The sequence below is a fragment of the Camellia sinensis genome, chromosome 12 (assembly GCF_055761805.1).
Source record: "Camellia sinensis isolate YWXY chromosome 12, ASM5576180v1, whole genome shotgun sequence".
Lineage (NCBI taxonomy): Eukaryota > Viridiplantae > Streptophyta > Magnoliopsida > Ericales > Theaceae > Camellia > Camellia sinensis.
Window position 1 is genome coordinate 170,858,746 of NC_138972.1, and position 23,294 is coordinate 170,882,039.

The 23,294-nt window shown below is 41.7% G+C and overlaps 1 protein-coding gene across 1 annotated transcript; it reads left to right on the top strand.

Annotated features, from left to right (window-relative positions):
* Positions 1 to 246: 246 nt before the first annotated feature.
* Positions 247 to 1,785, top strand: LOC145804038 (uncharacterized). Its single transcript, XM_082897454.1, has 2 exons — positions 247 to 764; positions 888 to 1,785. The coding sequence occupies exons 1-2, from the start codon at positions 247 to 249 to the stop codon at positions 1,783 to 1,785; spliced, it is 1,416 nt and encodes a 471-aa protein (XP_082753580.1).
* Positions 1,786 to 23,294: the final 21,509 nt, after the last annotated feature.

Sequence of the window (23,294 nt, forward strand, 5' to 3'; positions counted from 1 at the left end):
TATGTCAATAGTATTTAATTAATTGTTGTGTAGATCATGGTGAGAACAAGGACCGAAGATGTGGAAGATGCCACCTCAGCACGACTGGATAGGATGGAAAGGATGCTTATGGAAATGGCAGAGACTTTACGGCAACAACAGCAATAGCCTCGCCAACAACCGCCACCACCACCAGTACCCCCACCTGTAGTGCAAGATTTTCACGCTGAAGACCGAACTATCACTCTCACTAAGGAGTTTAAAAAGATGAAACCGCCAACTTTCAAAGGAGGAATAGAACCGATGAAAACTGAGGCCTGGGTATTAGGCATAGAGAAGTTATTTGAAGTCTTTCCCTGCACCGAAGCTCAAAAGGTACAACTAGCTGCCTTCACTCTTGAGGACGAGGCACGGAGGTGGTGGATGCTTACGAGGACAATCCATCCAGAGTTAACATGGGACAGATTTCTGGGGCTGTTTTATGATAAATATTTCCCCCAAAGCATACGGGACAAAAAGGTGACTGAATTCGAAACTCTCAGACAAGGAAACAAGACTGTTGCTGAATATGAGGCCCAATTTGCAGAGTTAGCCCGGTTTGCACCGCATATGGTGGACACGGACTATAAAAAGGCACGAAAATTTGAAGGGAGCTTACGGGGCGCTATTTTGGATCGAGTCAATATGTTAAAGTTGCCTACCTACGTAGATGTGCTGGAGAGGGCTGTTATAGCTGAGGGAAACCTTGCTGTTCAGAACCGGATTGCCGAATGGAAAGGAAAGAGGCAAAATAATTAATGGTCAAAGGGAGCATCTACTCCACCAAACAAGAAACAAAACTCAGGGACTTCGAATACTTCTGCCCCTAATCAGGGTACGATTCCTGTTTGTTCGGAATGTGGAAAGAGGCATCATGGGATATGCCAATGGAAGTCTGGAGCCTGTTATCAGTGCGGCAAAACGGGTCATTTGATAAAGGATTGCCCTCAGAGGAATCAACGAAATAGTAGCAGGGCTGCTACTAGCTCAGCAGGGTCTACACCAACTACTAACACCAAGGCACTGGTCAAACCTAACAACAATAAAGACATAGCGAGACAAGGCAGGGTGTTTGCATTGGTTCCAGGAGATGTGCAGAATGCAGCAACAGTGGTGTCAGGTACATTTATGGTTCACGGTCATTCTGCTTCTATCTTATGTGACTCTGGCTCTACTTATTCCTTTGTGTCAAAATTATTTGCACAAAACTTAGATAAAACCGAAGAAACATTGTCTTATATGTTATGTGTATCTTCACCTATGGGAGATTCTGTGCTTTGTGCTTCTGTCTATTATGGTTGCGAACTCGAGCTTGGGGATGTCCGGGTATATGCCAATCTATTACCTCTCGACATGACTTATTTTGATATTATTCTGGGAATGGATTGGTTGGGTGAATATGGTGCAACTATAGATTGTCTAACTAAACGAGTCAGTTTCCATCCTCCGGGACAATTAGGGTCTACCTTACAGGGGCATGGCGTAATTTCTCCACCTTATTTGATCTCAACAGCAAAGGCATGTAAATTAATTCAAAAAGGGTGTCAGGGGTATTTATGCAGTGTTTTGGAGGGGCAAGTAGTGAATGGAACTGTTGACATGATCCCAATTGTGTGTGAATTTCCGGACGTCTTTCTTGAAGAATTACCAGGGCAGTTGATAGACCGTGAAATTGAGTTTACCATTGAAGTAGCATCGGGAACTCAACCCATTTCAAAGACTCCGTATAGAATGTCGCCAGTTGAGATGAAGGAATTGAAAATGTAGTTGCAAGATTTATTGGACAAGGGGTTCGTCCGTCCGAGTGTGTCTCCGTGGGGTGCACCAGTTCTGTTTGTAAAGCAGAAGGATGGAACACTCCGGCTTTGTATTGACTATAGGGAACTTAATGAAGTCACAATCAAGAATAAGTATCCATTACCAAGGATTGATGACCTATTTGACCAGCTGCAGGGGGCACAAGTCTTTTCCAAGATTGATCTACGGTCTGGGTACCATCAATTAAAGGTCAAGGCTGATGATGTTGAGAATTAGCTTTTCGAACCCGGTACGGTCATTATGAATTTTTGGTTATGCCATTCGGAGTTACTAACGCGCCAGCAGCTTTCATGGATTTGATGAACTGTGTTTTCAAGCCCTATTTGGATGAATTTGTGGTGGTCTTTATTGACGATATTCTCATCTATTCGAAGAATGCAGATGCTTACGAGAATCATCTTCGTGTGATCCTTCAAACCCTCCGGGAAAAGAAATTGTATGCAAAGCTGAAGAAATGTGAATTCTGGCTACTAGAGGTGGCATTTCTGGGGCATATCATCACAAAGGAAGGAGTTTCTGTCGATCCACACAAGATTGAGGCAATCGTAAATTGGCCAACTCCTATTGATGTGACTGAGGTGCGTAGTTTTATGGGGTTAGCTGGTTATTACAGGAGATTTGTTCAAGATTTTTCTAAAATTGTTGTGCCACTTACACAACTAATATGAAAGGGAGTTGCATTCGAATGGGCAGAGGAACGAGAATCTGCTTTTCAGGAATTGAAGACAAGGTTGACAACAGCACCAGTTTTGGCCTTACCATCCAGTACAGAAGGATTTGTAATCTACAGTGACGCTTCGCACAAAGGGCTTGGTTGCGTACTTATGCAAAACGGAAGAGTCATCGCTTATGCATCTAGACAGCTGAAACTCCATGAGAAGAATTATGCCACGCATGATCTGGAGCTAGCAGCAGTAGTCTTTGCTTTAAAGATATGGAGACATTATTTGTATGGTAGCACCTGTGAGGTATACACTGATCATAAAAGTCTCAAGTACCTTTTTACTCATAAAGAATTAAATATGCGGCAACGACAGTGGTTGGAACTTTTGAAAGATTATGACCTGCAGATTCATTATCATCCAGGTAAAGCCAACACAGTTGCAGATGCGCTCAGTCGGAAAAATATGGGGATTTTGGCAGATATGACAAGTATGGTTACAGGACAAAAGGACTTGGCAATTGAATTGGATAAGGTGGAATTGAACCTTGTGTTACATGGTCAAAAAGCCCTAATAGCAGCGATAGTAGCACAACCAACCTTACTTGAAGAGATTAAAGTGCACCAAATGGAAAATGAAACTTTGAGGAAGATACATGATGAGTTCGAAACAAAACCAAAACCGGGATTCGGTGTGGTAGATTCAGTGCTCAAATTTCAAAACCGACTATGCGTTCCCAATGTGATGAGTCTTAAACAAAAACTGATGGAAGACGCGCATACCTCAAGGTTCTCAATGCATCCAGGGAGTACTAAAATGTACCGAGATTTCAAGTAGAATTTCTGGTGGCCAAGTACGAAGAAGGAGATTGTGGAGTTTGTTTCTAAGTGTTTGCAATGCCAATAAGTAAAAGCGGAACATCAAAGACCTGTCGGATTATTGCAACCTCTTCCCATCCCAGAATGGAAATGGGAACATTTGACCATGGATTTTGTTATGGGATTGCCACGGACTCCTCGAGGTATGAATTCAATTTGGGTCATTGTGGACCGATTAACTAAGTCCGCCCACTTTCTGCCAGTAAAAACTCAGTATAATGCAGATAAATTAGCAGAGATTTATGTAAATGAAATTGTGAGGCTTCATGGTGTTCCGGTCTCAATTGTGTCAGACAGAGATCCTAAGTTTGTTTCTAGATTCTGGCAAAGTTTACAGGAAGCAATGGGTACAGAATTAAAGTTCAGCACGGCTTTCCACCCTCAGACCGACGGTCAATCCGAGAGGACGATACAGACTCTTGAGGATATGCTCCGAGTGTGTGTACTAGATTTTCAAGACAGTTGGGAAACCCATCTACCGTTGATAGAATTTGCGTATAATAATAGTTACCATTCGAGCATAGACATGGCACCTTATGAAGCTTTGTATGGAAGACCGTGCCGTTCTCCCGTGTGCTGGGCTGAAGTTGGAGATAGATCCTTATTAGGGCCTGAAATTGTTCAGTTGACCACTGAAAAAGTCCACGTTATTCGGGAAAGGTTGAAAACTGCTCAAAGTAGGCAGAAAAGTTATGCTGATAACCGACGGAGAGATTTGGAATTTGACGTGGATAGCTATGTTTTCGTAAAAGTCACTCCGATGAAAGGGCACCCAAGATTCGGAAAGAAAGGTAAGTTGACACCCTGGTATGTCGGTCCTTTTCAAATTCTGGAAAAAGTGGGTCCGGTAGCTTACCGAGTTGCCCTTCCACCACATATGAGTCAAGTGCATAACGTGTTTCATGTCTCTATGCTTCGTGGGTACCTCCCGGATCCGTCACATGTTATTGACTACCACCAAATTGATTTATGAGGAAAAACCAATTCGCATTCTGGACCGACAAGTAAAACAACTACGAACACGAGAGATTCCAATGGTAAAAGTTGAGTGGCAAGAACATTACGGAATCGACGCAACATGGGACAGAGATGAAGAAATGCAACATCAATACCCACACCTGTTCCAACCCTAAGGTAACTCAAGTTTGGAGGACCAAACTTATTTAAGGGGGGGAGAGTGTAATAACCCGACCCTCGCACATGATTTCTGTTATATTCTGAGTCCTCGATTGGTACTTTTAAATGCTTACTGTGTAGTTCCGTGAAAAATTATGATTAAGGAAGTGGAATCCATGTCTATGAATGTCTATCTGTCTCACAAGGAAACTATCTGTCACCATTAACACGTTTGAATTAGAAATTGGAAGCCTTAACAGCTTAATTAGCTGAAATTGATTATATATCTGTGATCAGCATAATTTTTAAGTAATATTAAGCATGTTTGCGAAATTTTGATTTTGGAATGATTAAACGATTCATTTTTGTCTTATATGCCTTACTTATGAATAGATATATATATACCTCTAAGACTTTATGAACCTTGATCAAAACAAACGTGAATACCATTTTGGGGGAGAAAAGAAGAGAAATCGGGGGAGAAGGGATTCAACAAGAAAGCTTGGCAAAATTGTTAGAGGTGTAGGATTGAATTCAAGGTAAGCTCAAATCCTTCTTATTATGGCCACTTAGAGTTTGTAATTGATGTGTATGTTTGATTCGTGTCTAATTCATGCTTGATTAATGAGGGTTTCTCTCAACTGGTTGCTTAGGCATCTAGATTGGGTGTGGTATGAAATTATACTTCAATCTATGGTTTTCTATCATCACTTCATGGAATTATGCGTATATCATGTGTTATGTTTCAAGGATATGAAGAACTTGAATCCAAGAATGGAATTAGAGAGAGAGATGGCTTGTTGAAGCTTCTAATCTTGGTTAATTTCCTATACTCAAGGTAGAATTCATGTTATAGTGATGTTAGGTGGGCATATTGCATTAACCTAACCTTGGGTTGCATGTAAAAATGGAGTGAATACCAGGTTGGGACTCGAATGGAGGTTCAGAAATTTCAAAATCCGCTTGGTCCGCTCGAGCGGCGGGAATCCCGCTCGAGCGGGAAAAACCACCTCTCAGCAGTTTTGTGCATTTTACAGTCCGCTCGTGCGGCCAAAGTGACGCTCGAGCGGGGGACTCATTTTCAGGAAAAATTAAATGTTTGTTCAGTTTTGAGTGCTTGCTTCTCCGGTATTTTTAGAATATTTTACAGATGATTTTAAAGCGGTTGTAAATGCATGCAAGGTGTAAGACTCCGGAAATGCTTTAAAAAAAAAATAAACTAATGTATTAATTGTGTGTAGGGCACATTCCAGAAGGAAGCAACACGCCACCTCAACACTGTGAGTAGCAGTACCTATGTAATGTTATGCAATCATGTCAATGTTCCAAGACATGTAAGGCAATTATGTTAATGTCTCAAGCATGTAATGTACTTATGCATGTTTAAGATATGTTAATGTTAAAGCATGTAAAGAAAAGCATTTACAAGGGCTATATGCCATTTTCAAGGGCCTTGTGCCACAAGTTTCAAGTGTATTTCAAGGGCCTTGTGCCACAAGTTTTAAGAGTATTTCAAGGGCCATGTGCCACAAGTCTCAAGTGCATTTTCAAGGGCCATGTGCCACAAGTTTCAAGTGCATTTTCAAGGGCCTCGTGCCACAAGTTTCAAATGTATTACAAGGGCCTCATGCCATATGTTCAAGGGCTTCGTGTCATCATGTTTCAAGGGCTTATAGCCATATGCTTATGTCACCGGATTAGGCCTAGGGCCATTATGAACTAAACGCAGAATCAGACAAACCATGTGCATGCTGCATCTTTCTATGTATTGATGTATTTAAGCTTCAAGTCAGACGTCGTTCATTATGTATTACTGCTCATTGAGCCCGGCTCACTCTCCATTATGTCTGTTTCTGTAGGTTATCAGTCAGGGGGTCAGTCCTAACTTCGACGCTGTCCCTTTTGTCAACCTTTACATGTCCAGGCACTACACCAAGCCATTTATTTTTGGGAAGCTGCTAAGATATGGGTCTACTTTTTGAGAGCCACCTACGGACGTTGTACATAACTCTCATATTCCTTTTGTTATGCCCAATTATCGGGCTAGGACTGTAAATGTATATGTTGTACACGATATCCAGGGATATAGTTTTAAACTTTATCCGCTTTTGATGATGTATGTAATGCATGAGATCCTGGCATATTAGAAATAGCTCAATGGAGTATGCTTGTATTTATGTTATATTAATATTTTTTTTTTTATGCTTCCGATAAGGCCCCTACGGTGTGTACATCAGTTTTTATGTCCATTTCCGCTTAGGTCATGCCCAAACCTTTTGGGGCGGGTTTTTGGGTTGTGACAACAACTGAGGACATGTTTGGTCGGTCGACCAGCTACCATAAATTTTCCAAATTCTGAAATAGACTTTCCCTCAATTTTCTAAGGAGGTGGTCAACCAGGAGGACAACCGGCTGGACATCCAGCCAGTCATCCAGTACTCAAGCATTGTCCAACAACCACCTGTAAAGCTAACGGCTATCTATAATAATTTAGTAAAAGGTTTCAGCATCTTCAATTTGATGAAAATTGAAGATATCTTCAATTTGATGCTGATTTGATGTTAATGTTGGAACATCAATTTTGTACAGTTTTTTATCAAATTTAAATTTGATGAGAGAAAGGATGAAGCGTTGGAGGTGCACTAATATCTCCCTAAAACATGCCATGAAATGCTGAAAATTTTAATCAGACCTTTGGCATATAGGAGGAAAAGGGCCACGAAATGATGAAGAGTACCAGAATATAACTTCTTATGAAGCATTTTCAGCAAATCATTATTATGAATATGATGAAGAACAATGAAGATTTCTATCAACATCATAGATTTCGGGGAAACACTATGATTACATATGCACCTTTCATATATATAAAAAATAAAAATAATAAAAAACATAACTTTATATTTTCTGAATCATAATAAAAATAAAAATATCATAATTAAACAAAACATAAAACAAAACTAACCATCTCATCAATCGCAACTAAAATAATAAAAAAATAATATAATGACATATTAGAATTTCCCTAGATTTCGTCACTTAATTAAAAAAAATGACACAGTAATATATCTACACCCAATCAAGAACATACAGACACTGAAAACCATTGAAAAACATTTTAAAGCCAAAAAACATAAAAATTATAGCGATCCCGATTTTCCCTTTACTGCTCAGTTGTATTCTGGACTCGGTTCCGTGGAGTGGTTAGTGGTATCCGTCTTGTTGTCGTCCTTTAATTCCATTTGTTTGAGTTTTAGGTGGTGATGGGCTTGGTTGTTACAGGTTGGAAGAGCTTTGGCTCCCATTGTTGTTGCCCAGTTTTTGACTGGTCTGCTCGAGCGGGACTTCCTGCGCTCGGGTGGATGTGCTTTATCTTTGTGTCTTGGCGCTCGAGCAGGCCTTCATGAGCTTGAACGGACCATGGTTTTTGTTCTTGACGCTCGAGCGTTCTGTTCTCCGCTCGAGCGGACCTATCGAATATCAGAAGGTAGTTGGGCATTTTTGAATCACTTTTGTCATTCACTCTCTCTCTCCTACCTTCTAAAAAGATATTTTGAGAGCCTCTCTCTAGAAACTCCCTTTTCTCTAGGGTTTGATCTAGTTAGAGTGCTTCCCTTCCCTTCGGCCTTTGTAAAAGTTGTGTTGATCGTCGAGAGCTTCGTTTTGATCCAAAAAGTTTGGAGTTTGGAGCACTTTGGTTTTGGTCTCTTCTCCATTTGAGCTCTAACTTCGAGGTAGGGATATCCTACTCCATCTTATGAGCTTTGTCTTTAAATTTTGGTATTTCGATATGTTGGGGGTGGTTGGATAATTTTGAGAAAGTTTGGGGTCATTGTGTAATTTTCAAAAGTGGGGTTTTCAAATTTATAAGCCCAAATGTGTGTAATACGTTGAGAAAAGGAATTAATGTTAAATCATTGATGAAAATGGAACCTTAGGGTTGTTGCGGGAATTATGGGAAAATGCCCTACTTTGTTGGTAAATTAATTTGTATAATTAATTTCGGGATATGAGAAATTGAATTGAGAATGTTGGAATTGGGAATGTATGGGATGAAATCGTGTAGTTGGATTAATTTATCGCTCATGTAGACATAATGTTGATATTTTATCCATTTGGTGCATTTATTTCCTGTTTAGAAATAACTGCTTTGGGCTATCGGTGAAGGATAGTCGTGATTGTTGTAGACAATGCATGATGATTAGGCAAACTAAAACTAATCACCGAAATGTGTCATCGAATATGACGGTTGAAAGAATACATTAACTTTATGTATTGATTGATGATGTATATGATAATCGTTTATATGCATTGTGTTTTGTGGGAGGAGATAGGAGATGTACTCTACGGTTTAGGGGAAGATAGGGGATGGACCTCTAAACCGGTTGATGTTTGGGAGAAGATAGAGGATGGACTCCGGTGATACAGCTCATGCGCTTATCCGTTGAAATGTTGATATAGCTCATATGCTTATCTATGGAAGTGTTGATATAGCTCATATGCTTATCTGTGGAAGTATTGATATAGCTCGTACGCTTATCTATCGAAGTGTTGATATAGCTAGTATGCTTATCCATTATGAAATGAAATTGTTTAATATGAGTTACTATCTCATGTAAGTGTTTGGCCAGGTTCTGAGCCATAGTTATGAATTGAAAATTGGATAAGAAATGGATAGTGAAATGTAATATGGACATGATTGTCGTTAAACTGTAACATTGTATAAGTTGGAATATAAGTGTGGACCACCTATTGAATGCTATTATTTTAGTCATTGTTTGTGGTTGGTTTAGTGTATTTCTACTGGGCTGTGGGTCACCCTATATGGGACATCATTTTCAGGTACAGGTAGCATGCCACCTCCAAGAACATAGCTTGGGAGGCTTGGGACTGTTGGACTGTTTCGTGTTTTTGGTTGTATTACATGTATATCAAGCCAAGGGCTTTCTTTGTATAGAGCTAGCACTCTCTTTTTGTAACCAAGTGTTGACTTGGAAAGTAGTAAGCCTTTAGGACATTTACTTTTGATGTCAACGTGTAATACACTTTTGTAAAGATTACTCTGATGGAATATATTTATGCTTTATTCTCTTATGTTTAGGCATGCTATTGTTGGATGAATTATGGGTTTACTTTAAGGGTGTTACAACTTGGTATCAGAGCGTACCCAGTTCAAATACTTTGGGTACATGGGAAGTGATTAGTATCACCATGGGTTTGTCTCGCTTGTTAGAGAGTTAGATGTAATGTTATGTGCTTATGTGATAACATGTTTACGTGACTACTTGGGTATGGGATTTAGTTTCTAGGATGTTGATTGGATCCTTGGGTTTCTGTGAGTCTTGTTGGAAAAGCACTTGATCAATGCTGTTTCTAACCGGAACTCTAGTAATCCCTCGGGACTATCATTATCCAGAAATGAATTTCGTAAGTGCTTATGTGTTTATGTGCTTACGTAGAGTGAATTACAGTTGTCCATGCATTAGGACGTGAGTGTTATAGCTTCGGCACATTTATGAATGTGCTAATGTCTTCGTTACCTTTATTAGGATGTCAGGACGAGGACGTGGTGGTAGGCAAGGTAGGCCTAGGAGGCAGGAGATGCCTTTACCGGATGATATTCCGGCACATCAAGAGGGAGTTGGTCAGGCCAATGTGGCCGAGCTAGCGGGTCAGCAGGCTATGAGCGCTTTGGCCCGAGCGATAGCGGGCGCTTTGGGTATTCTCAGAGCTGAGAATCAGGTTGCTGAGGCAAGGCCTTCTTTCTTGAAGAGGGAATTTTTCCGGTCTAACTCGGACGAATTTGTTGGAGATCCGAAAGAGCCACTTAAGGCTGACGAGTGGTTAGAGCAGATGAGTAAGACGTTCGAGATGCTGGGCATCGAGGACGGAGCAGTAAAAGTGACCTTGGCATCCTTCCAACTAAAGGGAGATGTGGGTCAGTGGTGGAAGTATGAGAAGGGCCGTGTTGGTGGTACATGAGAGGCTTTTGTAGATGCTTTCCAGGAGAAGTTCTTATCTTCAGCTGCCAGGGAGAAGCTGAGGGAATAGTTTGGCCAGCTTAAGCAGCAGGGTTTGTCAGTGGCCGAGTTTGAGGCCACATTTACTAGTTTGTCCAGGCTCGCACCAGAGCTTGTGGCGTCTGAAGAACGCCATTGTTTTGAGTTTGAATGGAAGTTGAGGCGTGGACTCAAGTTGAGGGTTGGAGGATCTTTGATTCGAGAGTATAGACGTCTGGTGGATGCTGCAGCTCATACGGAGATTATGATGCAGGAGGAGGATGAGGAGAAGCCTAGAGGTTCCAAGAGGAGCCAAGATGGCCAGGGTGATGGCAGGAGACAGAGAGGTTTTAACCCTCAACAGTCTCAAGGTGGTTTGGCTTGATCGAACTTTCTAATGCCGAGTGCACGCTCCGGGAGAGGTAATCAGGGAGGTTTGACTTTTTTCACTGGTGGCCAGCTGGGTCACAAGTCTTCAATTTGCCCACAGAAGGGAGGAGGTCAGCGAGCTGCTTCTTCTTCAGCTCGACCTTAGGGCCAGAGTCAGGGCAGGGGCCAGCCTTTGTCTTGCTATGAGTGTGGTCAGCCTGGGCAGCTGAAGAGGTTTTGCCCACAGTTGAGTGCCACTTCGGGAGCGTCTGGTTCTAGGCAGACGCAGAGTTTTCAGACAGCTCAGTCTGTGCAGGCCTCGGGGGCCAATCCGGGAGCTTCGTCATCCCAGTCTGTACAGTAGTTGTTTGCTCCGAGGGGTGAGCAGGTGGATCAGGGGCCTACAGGGCGCGTGTATGCTGTTACCGCACAGGACCTAGTACCGGCTCCATCAGTTGTGAGAGGTACCTTTATGTTTTGCAATGCGGTTGCTAGTGTGTTGATTGATACAGGTGCATCTCATTCTTTTGTATCTGCTACATTCGCATCTGTTTTGGAGTTGGAATTGGCATAGTTGGCATCTCCTATATGTGTAGTGTCACCCGTTGGGGGTGAATTGATCTTGAAACACGGATGTAGGGGTTATGATATAAAGGTCGTCGATCGTCGGCTTCCATTTCCTTTTGTTGTTATGCCCATGAAGGGTTTCGATGTTATTTTGGGTATGGACTGGCTATCGTCATACCGGGCTGTTATCGATTGCTATCGCCAAATTTTCACAGTATGTACCTTGAGCGGGGAGTATTTCCATTTCTTGGGGGATTGGGTTGGTAGTGTGTTGCCAGCGGGGTATGATCCGTGAGGGCGGAGTGAGCTTAGTGGTCTACTGGCTAGCTTCATGAGTAGTGAGTGTGATGAGACCTAGATTGTATTATCGAGGGTGGTTTGTGAGTATTCAGATGTTTTTCCCGAGGATCTCGTTAGTTTTCCACCTCACCGAGAGATAGAGTTCTCTATTGATTTAGCGCCCGGCACGGCGCCGATTTCTATTGCACCTTATCGTTTTGCCCCAGCCGAGTTGAGTGAGTTGAAGATTCAGCTCTGGAAATTGCTAGATAAGGGTTTTAATCGCCCTAGTGTTTCGCTGTGGGGAGCACCGACCCTCCTTGCTAAAAAGAAAGATGGTGCCTTGAGACTTTGTATCGACTATCGGAAGTTGAATCGGGCTATGGTTAAGAATAAGTACCCTATGCCCCGTATAGATGATTTGTTTGACCAGTTAAAGGGTTCCCGTTGTTTCTCTAAGATAGACTTGAGATCGGGTTACCACCAGTTGAGGGTCAGCGATGAGGATATTCCGAATACGGCATTCTGTACGCGGTATGGCCATTATGAGTTTCTGGTGATGCCATTTGGGCTTACCAATGCACCGGCAACCTTTATGGACTTGATGAACTGGATCTTCTGGGAATTCTTAGACCGCTTTGTGGTCGTTTTCGTGGATGACATTCTTATCTATTCGCCTTCTGAGGAGGAGCACGAGGAACACTTGAGAGTGGTGCTTGAGTTGCTTAGAGCCCATAGGCTGTATGCCAAGTTTGGGAAATGTGAGTTATGGCTAGGAGAAGTCATGTTCTTAGGCCATGTGGTATCCGAGGAAGGGGTGTCTGTTGATACAGCCAAGGTTGAGGCAATGCAAGATTGGGCACAACCTAAGAGTGTTTTTGAGATCCGCAGTTTCCTGGGATTAGTTGGGTATTTCCGCTGGGTTGTGAAAGATTTCTCCAGGCTAGCTTCGCCGTTGACTAGATTGACGGGGAAAGGGGTCAAGTTTGTGTGGAGTGAGACTTGTGAAAAGTCGTTCCAGGAGTTGAAAGTTAGGTTGACCACCGCTCCAATTTTGATTATTTCGGAGAGAGGTTTGGGTTATGCGGTTTACTGCGATGCCTCACGAGAGGGTTTGGGTTGTGTGTTGATGCAAGAGGGGAAAGTGGTAGCTTATGGCTCACGTCAGTTGAAAAATCACGAGAAGAATTATCTCACACATGACCTAGAGTTAGTAGCTGTGATATTTGCCTTAAAGATTTGGAGGCATTATCTGTACGGTGAGAGGTTCGAGGTATTCTCGGATCATAAGAGTCTGAAGTATCTGTTTACACAGAGAGACTTGAATTTGAGGCAGAGAAGATGGATGGAGTTCCTTGAGGACTACGACTTTGAGTTGCACTATCACCCGGGAAAGCCAATGTTGTGGCCGATGCCCTTAGTCGGAAATTCATTAGTGATGTAGCTTGTATAGCCATCTGGGAATGGGAGATGTTAGGTGCACTTGGCGAGTTTGATTTGCTTCTGGGCTAGTCCGTTGAGGCTGCGACCTTGTTTTCTATTGTTGCACAGCCTACACTTGTGACTCGAGTGTTAGAGACACAGAGAGGTGACCTTGAGGTAGACTCCCTCCGAGAGAAAATCTCCGGTGGGAAGGTTGAGAAGGGTTTGACGGTGTATCCCGACCTGAGTGTGAGAAACCGAGACCATTTGTTTGTGCCGGAGTCTTGCCGAGAGGAGGTACTCCGAGAGTTTCACCATTCACGTCTTGCAGTGCATCCGAGAGGCACCAAAATGTATCGTGATTTGGGTCGCCAGTTTTGGTGGCGAGGTATGAAGAGGGATGTGGCGGTTTTCGTGTCTAAGTGCCTTACTTGTCAGCAAGTGAAGGCCGAGCATTAGAGGCCAGCGGGTTTGTTACAACCCTTGCCTATTGCCGAGTGAAAGTGGGAGCATGTCACTATGGACTTCGTCGTAGGTCTTCCGAGGACTCAGCGGGGTAGTGATGCTATTTGGGTGGTTGTAGACCAGTTGACTAAGTCGACGCACTTTATTCCTATGCGCGTGAGAGATTCGGTGGATCATCTTGCGGATTTGTATATTCAGGACATAGTGAGATTGCACGGAGTCCCAGTGACGATCGTCTCAGATAGAGACCCTCGTTTTACTGCTAGGTTGTGGCAGAGTTTGCAGAGTGCCTTGGGCACTAAGTTGACCTTTAGTACGGCTTACCATCCTCAGACTGACGGGGAGTCCGAGTGTACTATTCAAATCCTTGAGGATATGCTTCGAGGTTGTGTCCTTGACTTTAGTGGGACGTGGGAGAGGCACTTGCCCTTGGTGGAGTTTGCCTACAACAACAGTTTTCAGTCGACTATCGGTATGGCACCGTTTGAGGCCTTGTATGCCGACCGTGTAGGTCTCTAGTTTGTTGGGCTGAGGTGGGTGATGTTTGAGGCCTTGTATGCCGACCGTCTAGGTCTCTAGTTTGTTGGGCTGAGGTAGGTGATGCACCTTTGTTGGGTCCAGAGTTGGTTAGGGAGACGACGGAGAAAGTTGAGCTTATCCGTAGGAGGGTTGTTACAGCCCAGAGTCGCCAAAAGAGTTATGCCGACCGTAGGAGGAGGCCTCTGGCGTTTGAGGTAGGTGATCATGTTTTCTTGAAAATATCACCTAGGCGAGGTTTGATGAGGTTTGGGAAGAGTGGGAAGTTATCCCCTCGGTTTATTGGTCCCTTTGAGATCCTTGAGAGGATTGGCGAGGTTGCTTACCGTTTAGCTTTACCGCCGCAGTTGTCCAGAGTGCATGACGTGTTTCATGTTAGTATGCTTCGGAAGTATGAGCCAGATCCATCACATGTATTAGATTGGACCGACTTGGAGGTAGATGAGAATGCCTCGTATGAAGAGAGACCGGTCCAGGTCTTGGATAGGCGGGATCAAGTCCTGCGTGGCAAGACCATTCCCTTGGTAAAGGTTTTGTGGAAACATCACGGAGTGGAGGAAGCCACTTGGGAACGTGAGTTGGAAGTTCGTGAGAAATATCCGGACATGTTTGTTGATGTGTAACCATGCATTAGTAATTTTGTAACGTTGTTGAACTTTAAGAGTAGTATATGTGTCATAAGTTGTAAAACATTGTGAATGTTTTAGTTTATGGAAGCATTTTAGAACTTGCCTTGAATGGAAGTTTGTTATAACATTGTATATGTTGAATATATTGTAGATTTGGAGATATATCATGAATGTTGAATATGATATAGAATTGTGAAACATGTATGTAGAAATTGTTGAATTTCGAGGAAAGCATGTTGTTAATACATATTGAGATATGTGGTGAATTGCCTCTTGAAAAGAGATGAGATGACCGGTAATGGGCCGACTGGTTAAACTTCACATTTTAATAATGTTGAGAATTGAGAAAATCTTGTTTTTGAAAAACTTGTATTTAATTTCGGGAACGAAATTCTTTAAGGGGGGAAGGTTATAGCGATCCCGGTTTTTCCTTTAATGTTCAGTTGTATTCCGGACTCGGTTCCGTGGAGTGGTTAGTGGTATCCATCTTGTTGTCGTCCTTTAATTCCATTTGTTTGAGTTTTAGGTGGTGATGGGCTTGGTTGTTATAGGTTGGAAGAGCTTTGGCTCGCATTGTTGTTGCCCAGTTTTTGACTGGTCCGCTTGAGCGGGAATTCCTGCGGTCGAGCGGGAATTACACCCTTCCAGTATTTCGTGTCCCTGCAAAACTTCTGCAGGTGTGATTTCTACGCTCGAGCGAGTTTCTTGCGCTCGAGCGGGTCGCACTCGAGCGGGTAGTACTTTTTGGTAAAAGTTCTGGGAGGGGGAGATTTGCGCTCGAGCGGATTGGTTTTCCACGCTCGAGCGGATGTGCTTTATCTTTGTGTCTTGGCGCTCGAGCAGGCTTTCTTGAGCTTGAACGGACCATGGTTTTTGTTCTTGACGCTCGAGCGTTCTGTTCTCCGCTCGAGCGGACCTATCGAATATCAGAAGGTAGTTGGGCATTTTTGAATCACTTTTGTCATTCACTCTCTCTCTCCTACCTTCTAAAAAGATATTTTGAGAGCCTCTCTCTAGAAACTCCCTTTTCTCTAGGGTTTGATCTAGTCAGAGTGCATCCCTTCCCTTCGGCCTTTGTAAAAGTTGTGTTGATCGTCGAGAGCTTCGTTTTGATCCGAAAAGTTTGGAGTTTGGAGCACTTTGGTTTTGGTCTCTTCTCCATTTGAGCTCTAACTTCGAGGTAGGGATATCCTACTCCATCTTATGAGCTTTGTCTTTAAATTTTAGTATTTCGATATGTTGGGGGTGGTTGGATAATTTTGAGAAAGTTTGGGGTCATTGTGTAATTTTCAAAAGTGGGGTTTTCAAATTTATAAGCCCAAATGTGTGTAATACGTTAAGAAAAGGAATTAATGTTAAATCATTGATGAAAATGGAACCTTAGGGTTGTTGCGGGAATTATGGGAAAATGCCCTACTTTGTTGGTAAATTAATTTGTATAATTAATTTCGGGATATGAGAAATTGAATTGAGAATGTTGGAATTGGGAATGTATGGGATGAAATCGTGTAGTTGGATTAATTTATCGCTCAGGTAGACATAATGTTGATATTTTATCCATTTGGTGCATTTATTTCCTGTTTAGAAATAACTGCTTTGGGCTATCGGTGAAGGATAGTCGTGATTGTTGTAGACAATGCATGATGATTAGGCAAACTAAAACTAATCACCGAAATGTGTCATCGAATATGACGGTTGAAAGAATACATTAACTTTATGTATTGATTGATGATGTATATGATAATCGTTTATATGCATTGTGTTTTGTGAGAGGAGATAGGAGATGTACTCTACGGTTTAGGGGAAGATAGGGGATGGACCTCTAAACCGGTTGATGTTTGGGAGAAGATAGAGGATGGACTCCGGTGATACAGCTCATGCGCTTATCCGTTGAAATGTTGATATAGCTCATATGCTTATCTATGGAAGTGTTGATATAGCTCATATGCTTATCTGTGGAAGTATTGATATAGCTCGTACGCTTATCTATCGAAGTGTTGATATAGCTAGTATGCTTATCCATTATGAAATGAAATTGTTTAATATGAGTTACTATCTCATGTAAGTGTTTGGCCAGGTTCTGAGCCATAGTTATGAATTGAAAATTGGATAAGAAATGGATAGTGAAATGTAGTATGGACATGATTGTCATTAAACTGTAATACTGTATAAGTTGGAATATAAGTGTGGACCACCTATTGAATGCTATTATTTTAGTCATTGTTTATGGTTGGTTTAGTATATTTCTACTGGGTTGTGGCTCACCCTATATGGGACATCATTTTCAGGTACAGGTAGCATGCCACCTCCAAAAACATAGCTTGGGAGGCTTGGGACTGTTGGACTGTTTCGTGTTTTTGGTTGTACTACATGTATATCAAGCCAAGGGGTTTCTTTGTATAGAGCTAGCACTCTCTTGTTGTAACCAAGATTTGACTTGGAAAGTTGTAAGCCTTTAGGGCATTTACTTTTGATGTCAACATGTAATACACTTTTGTAAGGATTACTCTGATGGAATATATTTATGCTTTATTCTCTTATGTTTAAGCATGCTATTGTTGGATGAATTATGGGTTTATTTTGAGGGCGTTACGAAAATAATTGTAGACACCCCGTTTTTGATCGCCCTTAAGACTTTGGCACTACTAATGGTTTACTCGGTGATGAAGGTGCGCAAGGCAAAGGTTCTGTTTCTTCGGCAATGAGAGACTGAAATCTCAACTTCATACCCCTTTTGGACCCAAACAATCTTGATCAAAAGATTTTAGACCTTGAAACCCTTTCTTTCAAAAATATTTTTGAAACAAAGTTCCTACGATATTCCGACGCTCGCATTTTGTTAAATGTTGCGTCTTTTGGTAAACCGAGCAAGGACAAAATGGAAATGAATGAAAGATAGATGAAATCTTTGAAAAAAAATTCAAAACACTTTTTTTAGGGGTTTGGAGTTGAATAAAAGAGGAAATGAGAGAAAAAAAACTACTTTGGGAGAAGTTCGACATGAATCCAGGTAGGACCAAAACTACACGGCTTCACCAAAATAGGAATTACTTTTTTTACAGTTGGAATTTTGATGCAAGGATGGTGCCATTGGAAAGCTTACTCCTGGAGCTTCAATTTGGACACAAGAAAGGCCTAAAACGGAGTCCAGATGAAGGAGTTATGCCCATTTGAAGTTGGACTTGGAAAGCAGAAAAAGTGGTCGGCCGACCAAAAAAGGTAGCTGGCCGACCAGAAAAAGTGGTTGGCCGACCAGAAAAGTGGTCTACAGGTCCCAAACTCAGATATTTATCCTCCAGTTATCTTCCACAACCTCCAGCTGTCCCATAGACAGATATTTTCGAGCCAACTCTCATTTTTGCTATATATGAGGCTATATCTCTCATTTTCAAGGGAGAATCTTCTTGGAGAAGCTTGGGAGCTTCTCACTCTAAAAAGTCTCTCTCTCTCTACAACTTCTAGGGCTGAATCTCTGCCCCTCTCTCTATATACTCCACTCCCTTGCCCATTTTGTGCATAGAAGTGCTTGAAAGTGAAGAAATGCTTCAAGTTTGCCTCGGCATCCTTTATCAAAGTTAAGCACCATTGGGTTGAGGTTCTTTGAGGATCATTTTAAGCTTAAAAAGCAAGTCTTGGCTCAGATTTTGGGCTGGTTTTGCTGAGCTTCAAGGGTAATCACTTTTCCCTCTTTTAAGCATTATTTTGATCCTTCTCTTAGCCTCATTTGCATGCTTATTTGAGCTTTGTTGTCAACTGAAAAATTGTTCATATTTAAGTGATTTTCATGTTTGTTTAAGACTCTTTTGGTGTTGGGGTATTTAGCCTTGTTTTGAGCCATGCCATGAGACCTTTGTATTGAGCTTTGAATGGCCCTTTAACCACTGAAATCCAGCGGATTTTCAATAGTTGGCATGTGGTTTTGGGGGCCAAAATCAGAGAGGGTTAACCCTCTCTTTTGGCCTTGTTTGCTTGCATTTTTGGCTTTCCAAGGGAGCATATTTTTCCACACTTCCTAGCCTTGATTCAGGCCCTTTTTAGTGACTTTTAGGACCTTCCTAGACTCCGTCTATGGCTGGTTTGGTCACCTTTTGTTTGCCTCTTGCATGTGTAGAATAATCCCTCTCATGGCTTATCAAAGTAGCACCTCATTCTTGCATGTATTGGTCATATTTCAGTGGGTTTTTGGCCATCATTTGGCATGCCATGATTCTTTTTTTGGCTGGTTTGGTAGCCTCTCATGTGCTTCATATGGTTGCAGCGTAAATCATGGTTTACTAGCTTGAAATGCATGATGTTTTGGCCCCCTATTCTAGCATATTTTGGCCATGGTCCAAACTAATTTTGTTCATATTTTGGGCTTCCTTAGCTCTGTTTTGAGGCCTCTTGGTCGAATGATGCTTGCCATGCATGCTTGTAGTGTAATAGCCTTGCCTAGCTTTGAGTTTTGAGGTCCCTTGCATGCTTAACTTGAGGTATTTGCATGTTTTGGTCTTATGAGGAATGGTATTTCAGAGCTTACTACTTGGCTGTATTCTCATGTTTGTCCCCGTTTTAATGTGCTTGAGAGTTGCATCATTATACCCCATTTATGAACCATTGCATGAGCTTCATTTTTGTGCCTTTCAAGCCATCATCTTAGTTCACTTTTGCTCCTATTTTGGCCTGCATAGGGTCTGTTTGGAGTTGGTTAGGCCATTTGAGCATCGCTTTGCATACCTATAGTGTAATATGCTTCACTAGTTTCGGTACTCGAGCCTTTCAACATGCATTGTGTGAGTTGTTTGCATGATTCGGAGTCACTTTGTATGTTATTTCAGAGCTGGAATATATGCCATTGTATTCCATGTTTCATCCTTTCAATGCATTTGTAAAGTGGTGTTTTGTGCCTTAGGCTTGGAGCCTTCGCATTGTGTATGCTTGTGTGTTTTTTGGGGCCTTGTTTTCATCATCTTTGGCCACTGATTTGGGTGTGGCTGAGGCCCATCCATTTTGGTTTAAGTCCATTTTTGCATTAAGTATGCCATTATATTCCATAGCATTGAGTATGCCACATTGTCGCATGATTGATCATTGCATTGTGCATGCCTTGCTCATCTCATCGTGTACGTTAGTTTCTAGGTGCTTTGTGTATGCTAAGTACCATGTGCATTAAGTATGCCATTGTTAGTTCATAGCATTGCGTATGCTAGTTGCATGTTTGCCTGTCATCCTTTGTATGTTTGCATGACTAAAGTCGCATTGCATTAAGATTGCATGCTAGAGTTGCATTTGTACATGCCATGCCATTCTATTTGTTGCATTGTGTTCGGGATAGGAGTTAGCTCAAACACGAAAAACGAGGAGCATTTCATACTCGAAGTGATAAAATGCGCCTCGATTCCCGGTCACCGACACTCTTGACCACCCATGACGGAGCTGTTGGCTTTAGGGGCTTATGTGTGCATTCATTTCACATTGAGTCGTGCAATTCGGCTCCTCAGACATCATGCATCGAAATGCGTGATTGGTGGCCCGAGGATCGAGGACTACACTCCCTTGAGCTTATGCAATGACAGGGAGGGTGGTCGTGCACACATATGTTGCAAATACTTTGCCGTGCCCCTCTCTTTCCCTTTGTTGTAGAAAACCAGAATCCAGGAGAGGAAACTGGTCGGCCGACCAGATTTACTGGCTGGCCGACCACCTTTTTTGGTTTCCACCACAAAGGGTGGTCGGTAGTTGGTCTCCCATGCCTATAACCTGGTCGGCAGCCTTCCCACAGTTTCTTGGGGTGGAGTTTCATCTCTCTGGAGCTTTGAGCAAATTTCTAAAATCAATGGCAAACAAAGGCAAGCCGGGGCATCGCGATGGATTTCCCGACAAGGCGACTCGAGCATGCATGCATCCTTTATCATTCAAGGCAGAGCTGAGGCAGTCCACATTCATGTAGTTTGCATGCTAATTTAATTTCTTACTTAGTTAGTTTGTTAATTAATTAGAGTTGTGTAATAATTCGCTGTAATTTATTATTCATTTTGGTTGTGTAATAACTAGCTTAATTAAATTAGCTTAGATTAGCTAGTTGCTGTCGCATTATTTATTCGGACCCTCCGTCGAGAGGGCAAACTTTGTAATAAGTGTGCGTGTGTGCGATGCATGTCTTCCAACCCCACGTCTTTCTCCCTCTTATTTACCAGCTTACGAGGGTTAGTTTTAGGCATGTTTTAATTAGCATCCTTATGCTTCGCATGTTTGCATCCATTCATCTATCTTGCATGCACCGGGCTCGGCGCATCATACTAACTGCATTGTATTTCAATTCCGAGTTGAATACATGTTATCTGTAGCATCTCGTATGCCATCTTAGAATAGCCGAGCCTATCTTAGTTGCATTTTGCATGTGTTGCATTAGGCATTCTTAACATAGCTAGGATCGTGCATTGATTTCTAACATAGCCTTTGTTTTGGCTCAGAGTACTCGGTAAGTGTTTATGCTTTAGCATCTTTGCATGTGTGTGAGTGACTACCATGATAGCATGCTTTCCATAAGGCTATTTACTTCCGTGATTAACAGCCTGAATGCCCGTGGGTGAAGGTTGGATTACTTGAATTGGGACAATTCATTGAAATCTGTATTTTAGCCTACTTGCGAGTAGCCAACTTCAAGCCATTTTCCAAACAAACGGATATGCAATGCTTTGTTCCAAATTAGACGGTCTAGTCTATACTTGTTTTGCTATGCGCATCACATAGTAATTCTAGGTTAAGTAACTGGCATAAGAACGCATGTGTTTTCAAAAACTCGATATCATGTTTAGTAGTGGCCGATCTTTGATCGGGCGAGCGGGGGTGCTCATTGCATGACCTTCCCCAATCGTACCCAAGTTCTCGAGCCGAGGTAACTTTGGTGATCACGGACACGTGGCCTTAGGCACGAGTCAGGGTTTCCTAAATTCCCCCAGAATAAAATATTTAGGTGGCAACTCTGTATCTGGCAAAGCAGTCCATGTTTGGCACTTTTTTCTAAAAATCTGTTTTTCAAAACAATTTGCCGGATTTGGACTCTTTGGTGATTTATCAATCTCGCATTGCATTTTGCGAGATTAGATTAAGAACCGCGACATTTGAGTCCGAGCTGTAGTGAGCGCAATGAACAAAACGGGATTTCTCCCAGGACGTTCGGGGACGTCTACAATAATACAAGAAAATAATATGGAAAGAGGCAAGAGAAAATACCTTCACGGAACCTCATTAGGCCGTAACGGTCGTCGGAAAGGGGATTTTAGAGAGAGAAAGGGGAAGGGTTCTGAAAAAGAAGAAAGAGAGTAGAAAGAAAGAATGTTAGGGGGTTTAGGGGGGTGTTGCTTGTTGTTGTTGCAGAGAATGTACCAAAAATAGGCAGTTAAGGGACACAGCTCATGTATATATATTATGCACATTTTTTCGAAGAACGGAAATAAAATAAGTGTGTGGAATTGGCTAAAGTGCGCCGGGCGCGCTTGAAACTGGCCTGACACTACCGTACGCGATGAGGACGCTGATTAACCCCCGCGCCGGCTACGCCCCAGGCGATGCAATCTGAGAACTAGCGCGCGTACGGAGAGAGTGGTTCGGTAATTGCGCTTATGGCGCATGTTTGACACCCGCAGTGATTATGGTTTGTAAGATGTAAAAGGGTTTAAAAGGAATGATTGAAATCCTCACAAAAAACTTCACCTTATAACCCCACACGGTAAAGAGGGAAAATAATAAATAAATAAAAACTAAAAATAGAGGTTGATCGATTACACACATTTATGGGCAATGGGGTCTCCAAATTAAGAGTCCTAAACTTTTTTCTAAATTTGAAGTGAAAATTTGAGTGGAGTGAAAAAAAAAAAAAAAAAAAAAAAAAAAAAAAAAGAGTGCTATAAAATTATTAAAAAATATATCAATAATTTTAAAATATTTTATTTCATAATTAAGTTCATACATTCATTATATCATGAGTTAAGATTTATGAGAGTACATACTTTAATCGCCACCCATCCATCTTCTTCAAATCTCACATTCCATTCCAACAAAAACTTTATTTAGTGGCACTATGTTAGTGTCATTTTTAATAAAAATGACACAAAAATTCATTCTAATAACATTTCATAATAAAATGTCACTCAACCACAAATAAATCAAAATTCTTTGATGTTATATTTTAAAAAGATGCACTAAATATAAGTAGTAATGTCATTTACTAAAAAATGCCATTTAACTACAAAAGGAAAATATGTGGTGGCATCAATCTAGTTGTACTTTTTCACAGTGTCATGAAAGTGTCATTTAATGGCGTAAATGTCATTGAATCAATTGGCTAAAAATAGTAGGAGAAAATTTTACCCAAATGTCACGATTCGCTCCCCATACTCAAGGGTTAAGTATCGTGATGGTCAGTAACTGAGGTTACCTCCGGTCAATTCTTAAATAAATCAATATGCGCAAGTGGAAGTAATATTTAAATGAGGGTACCAAAATAATCATTGAAGCTTCTATTTTTTATTATAAAATTTATTGACCAAAAAT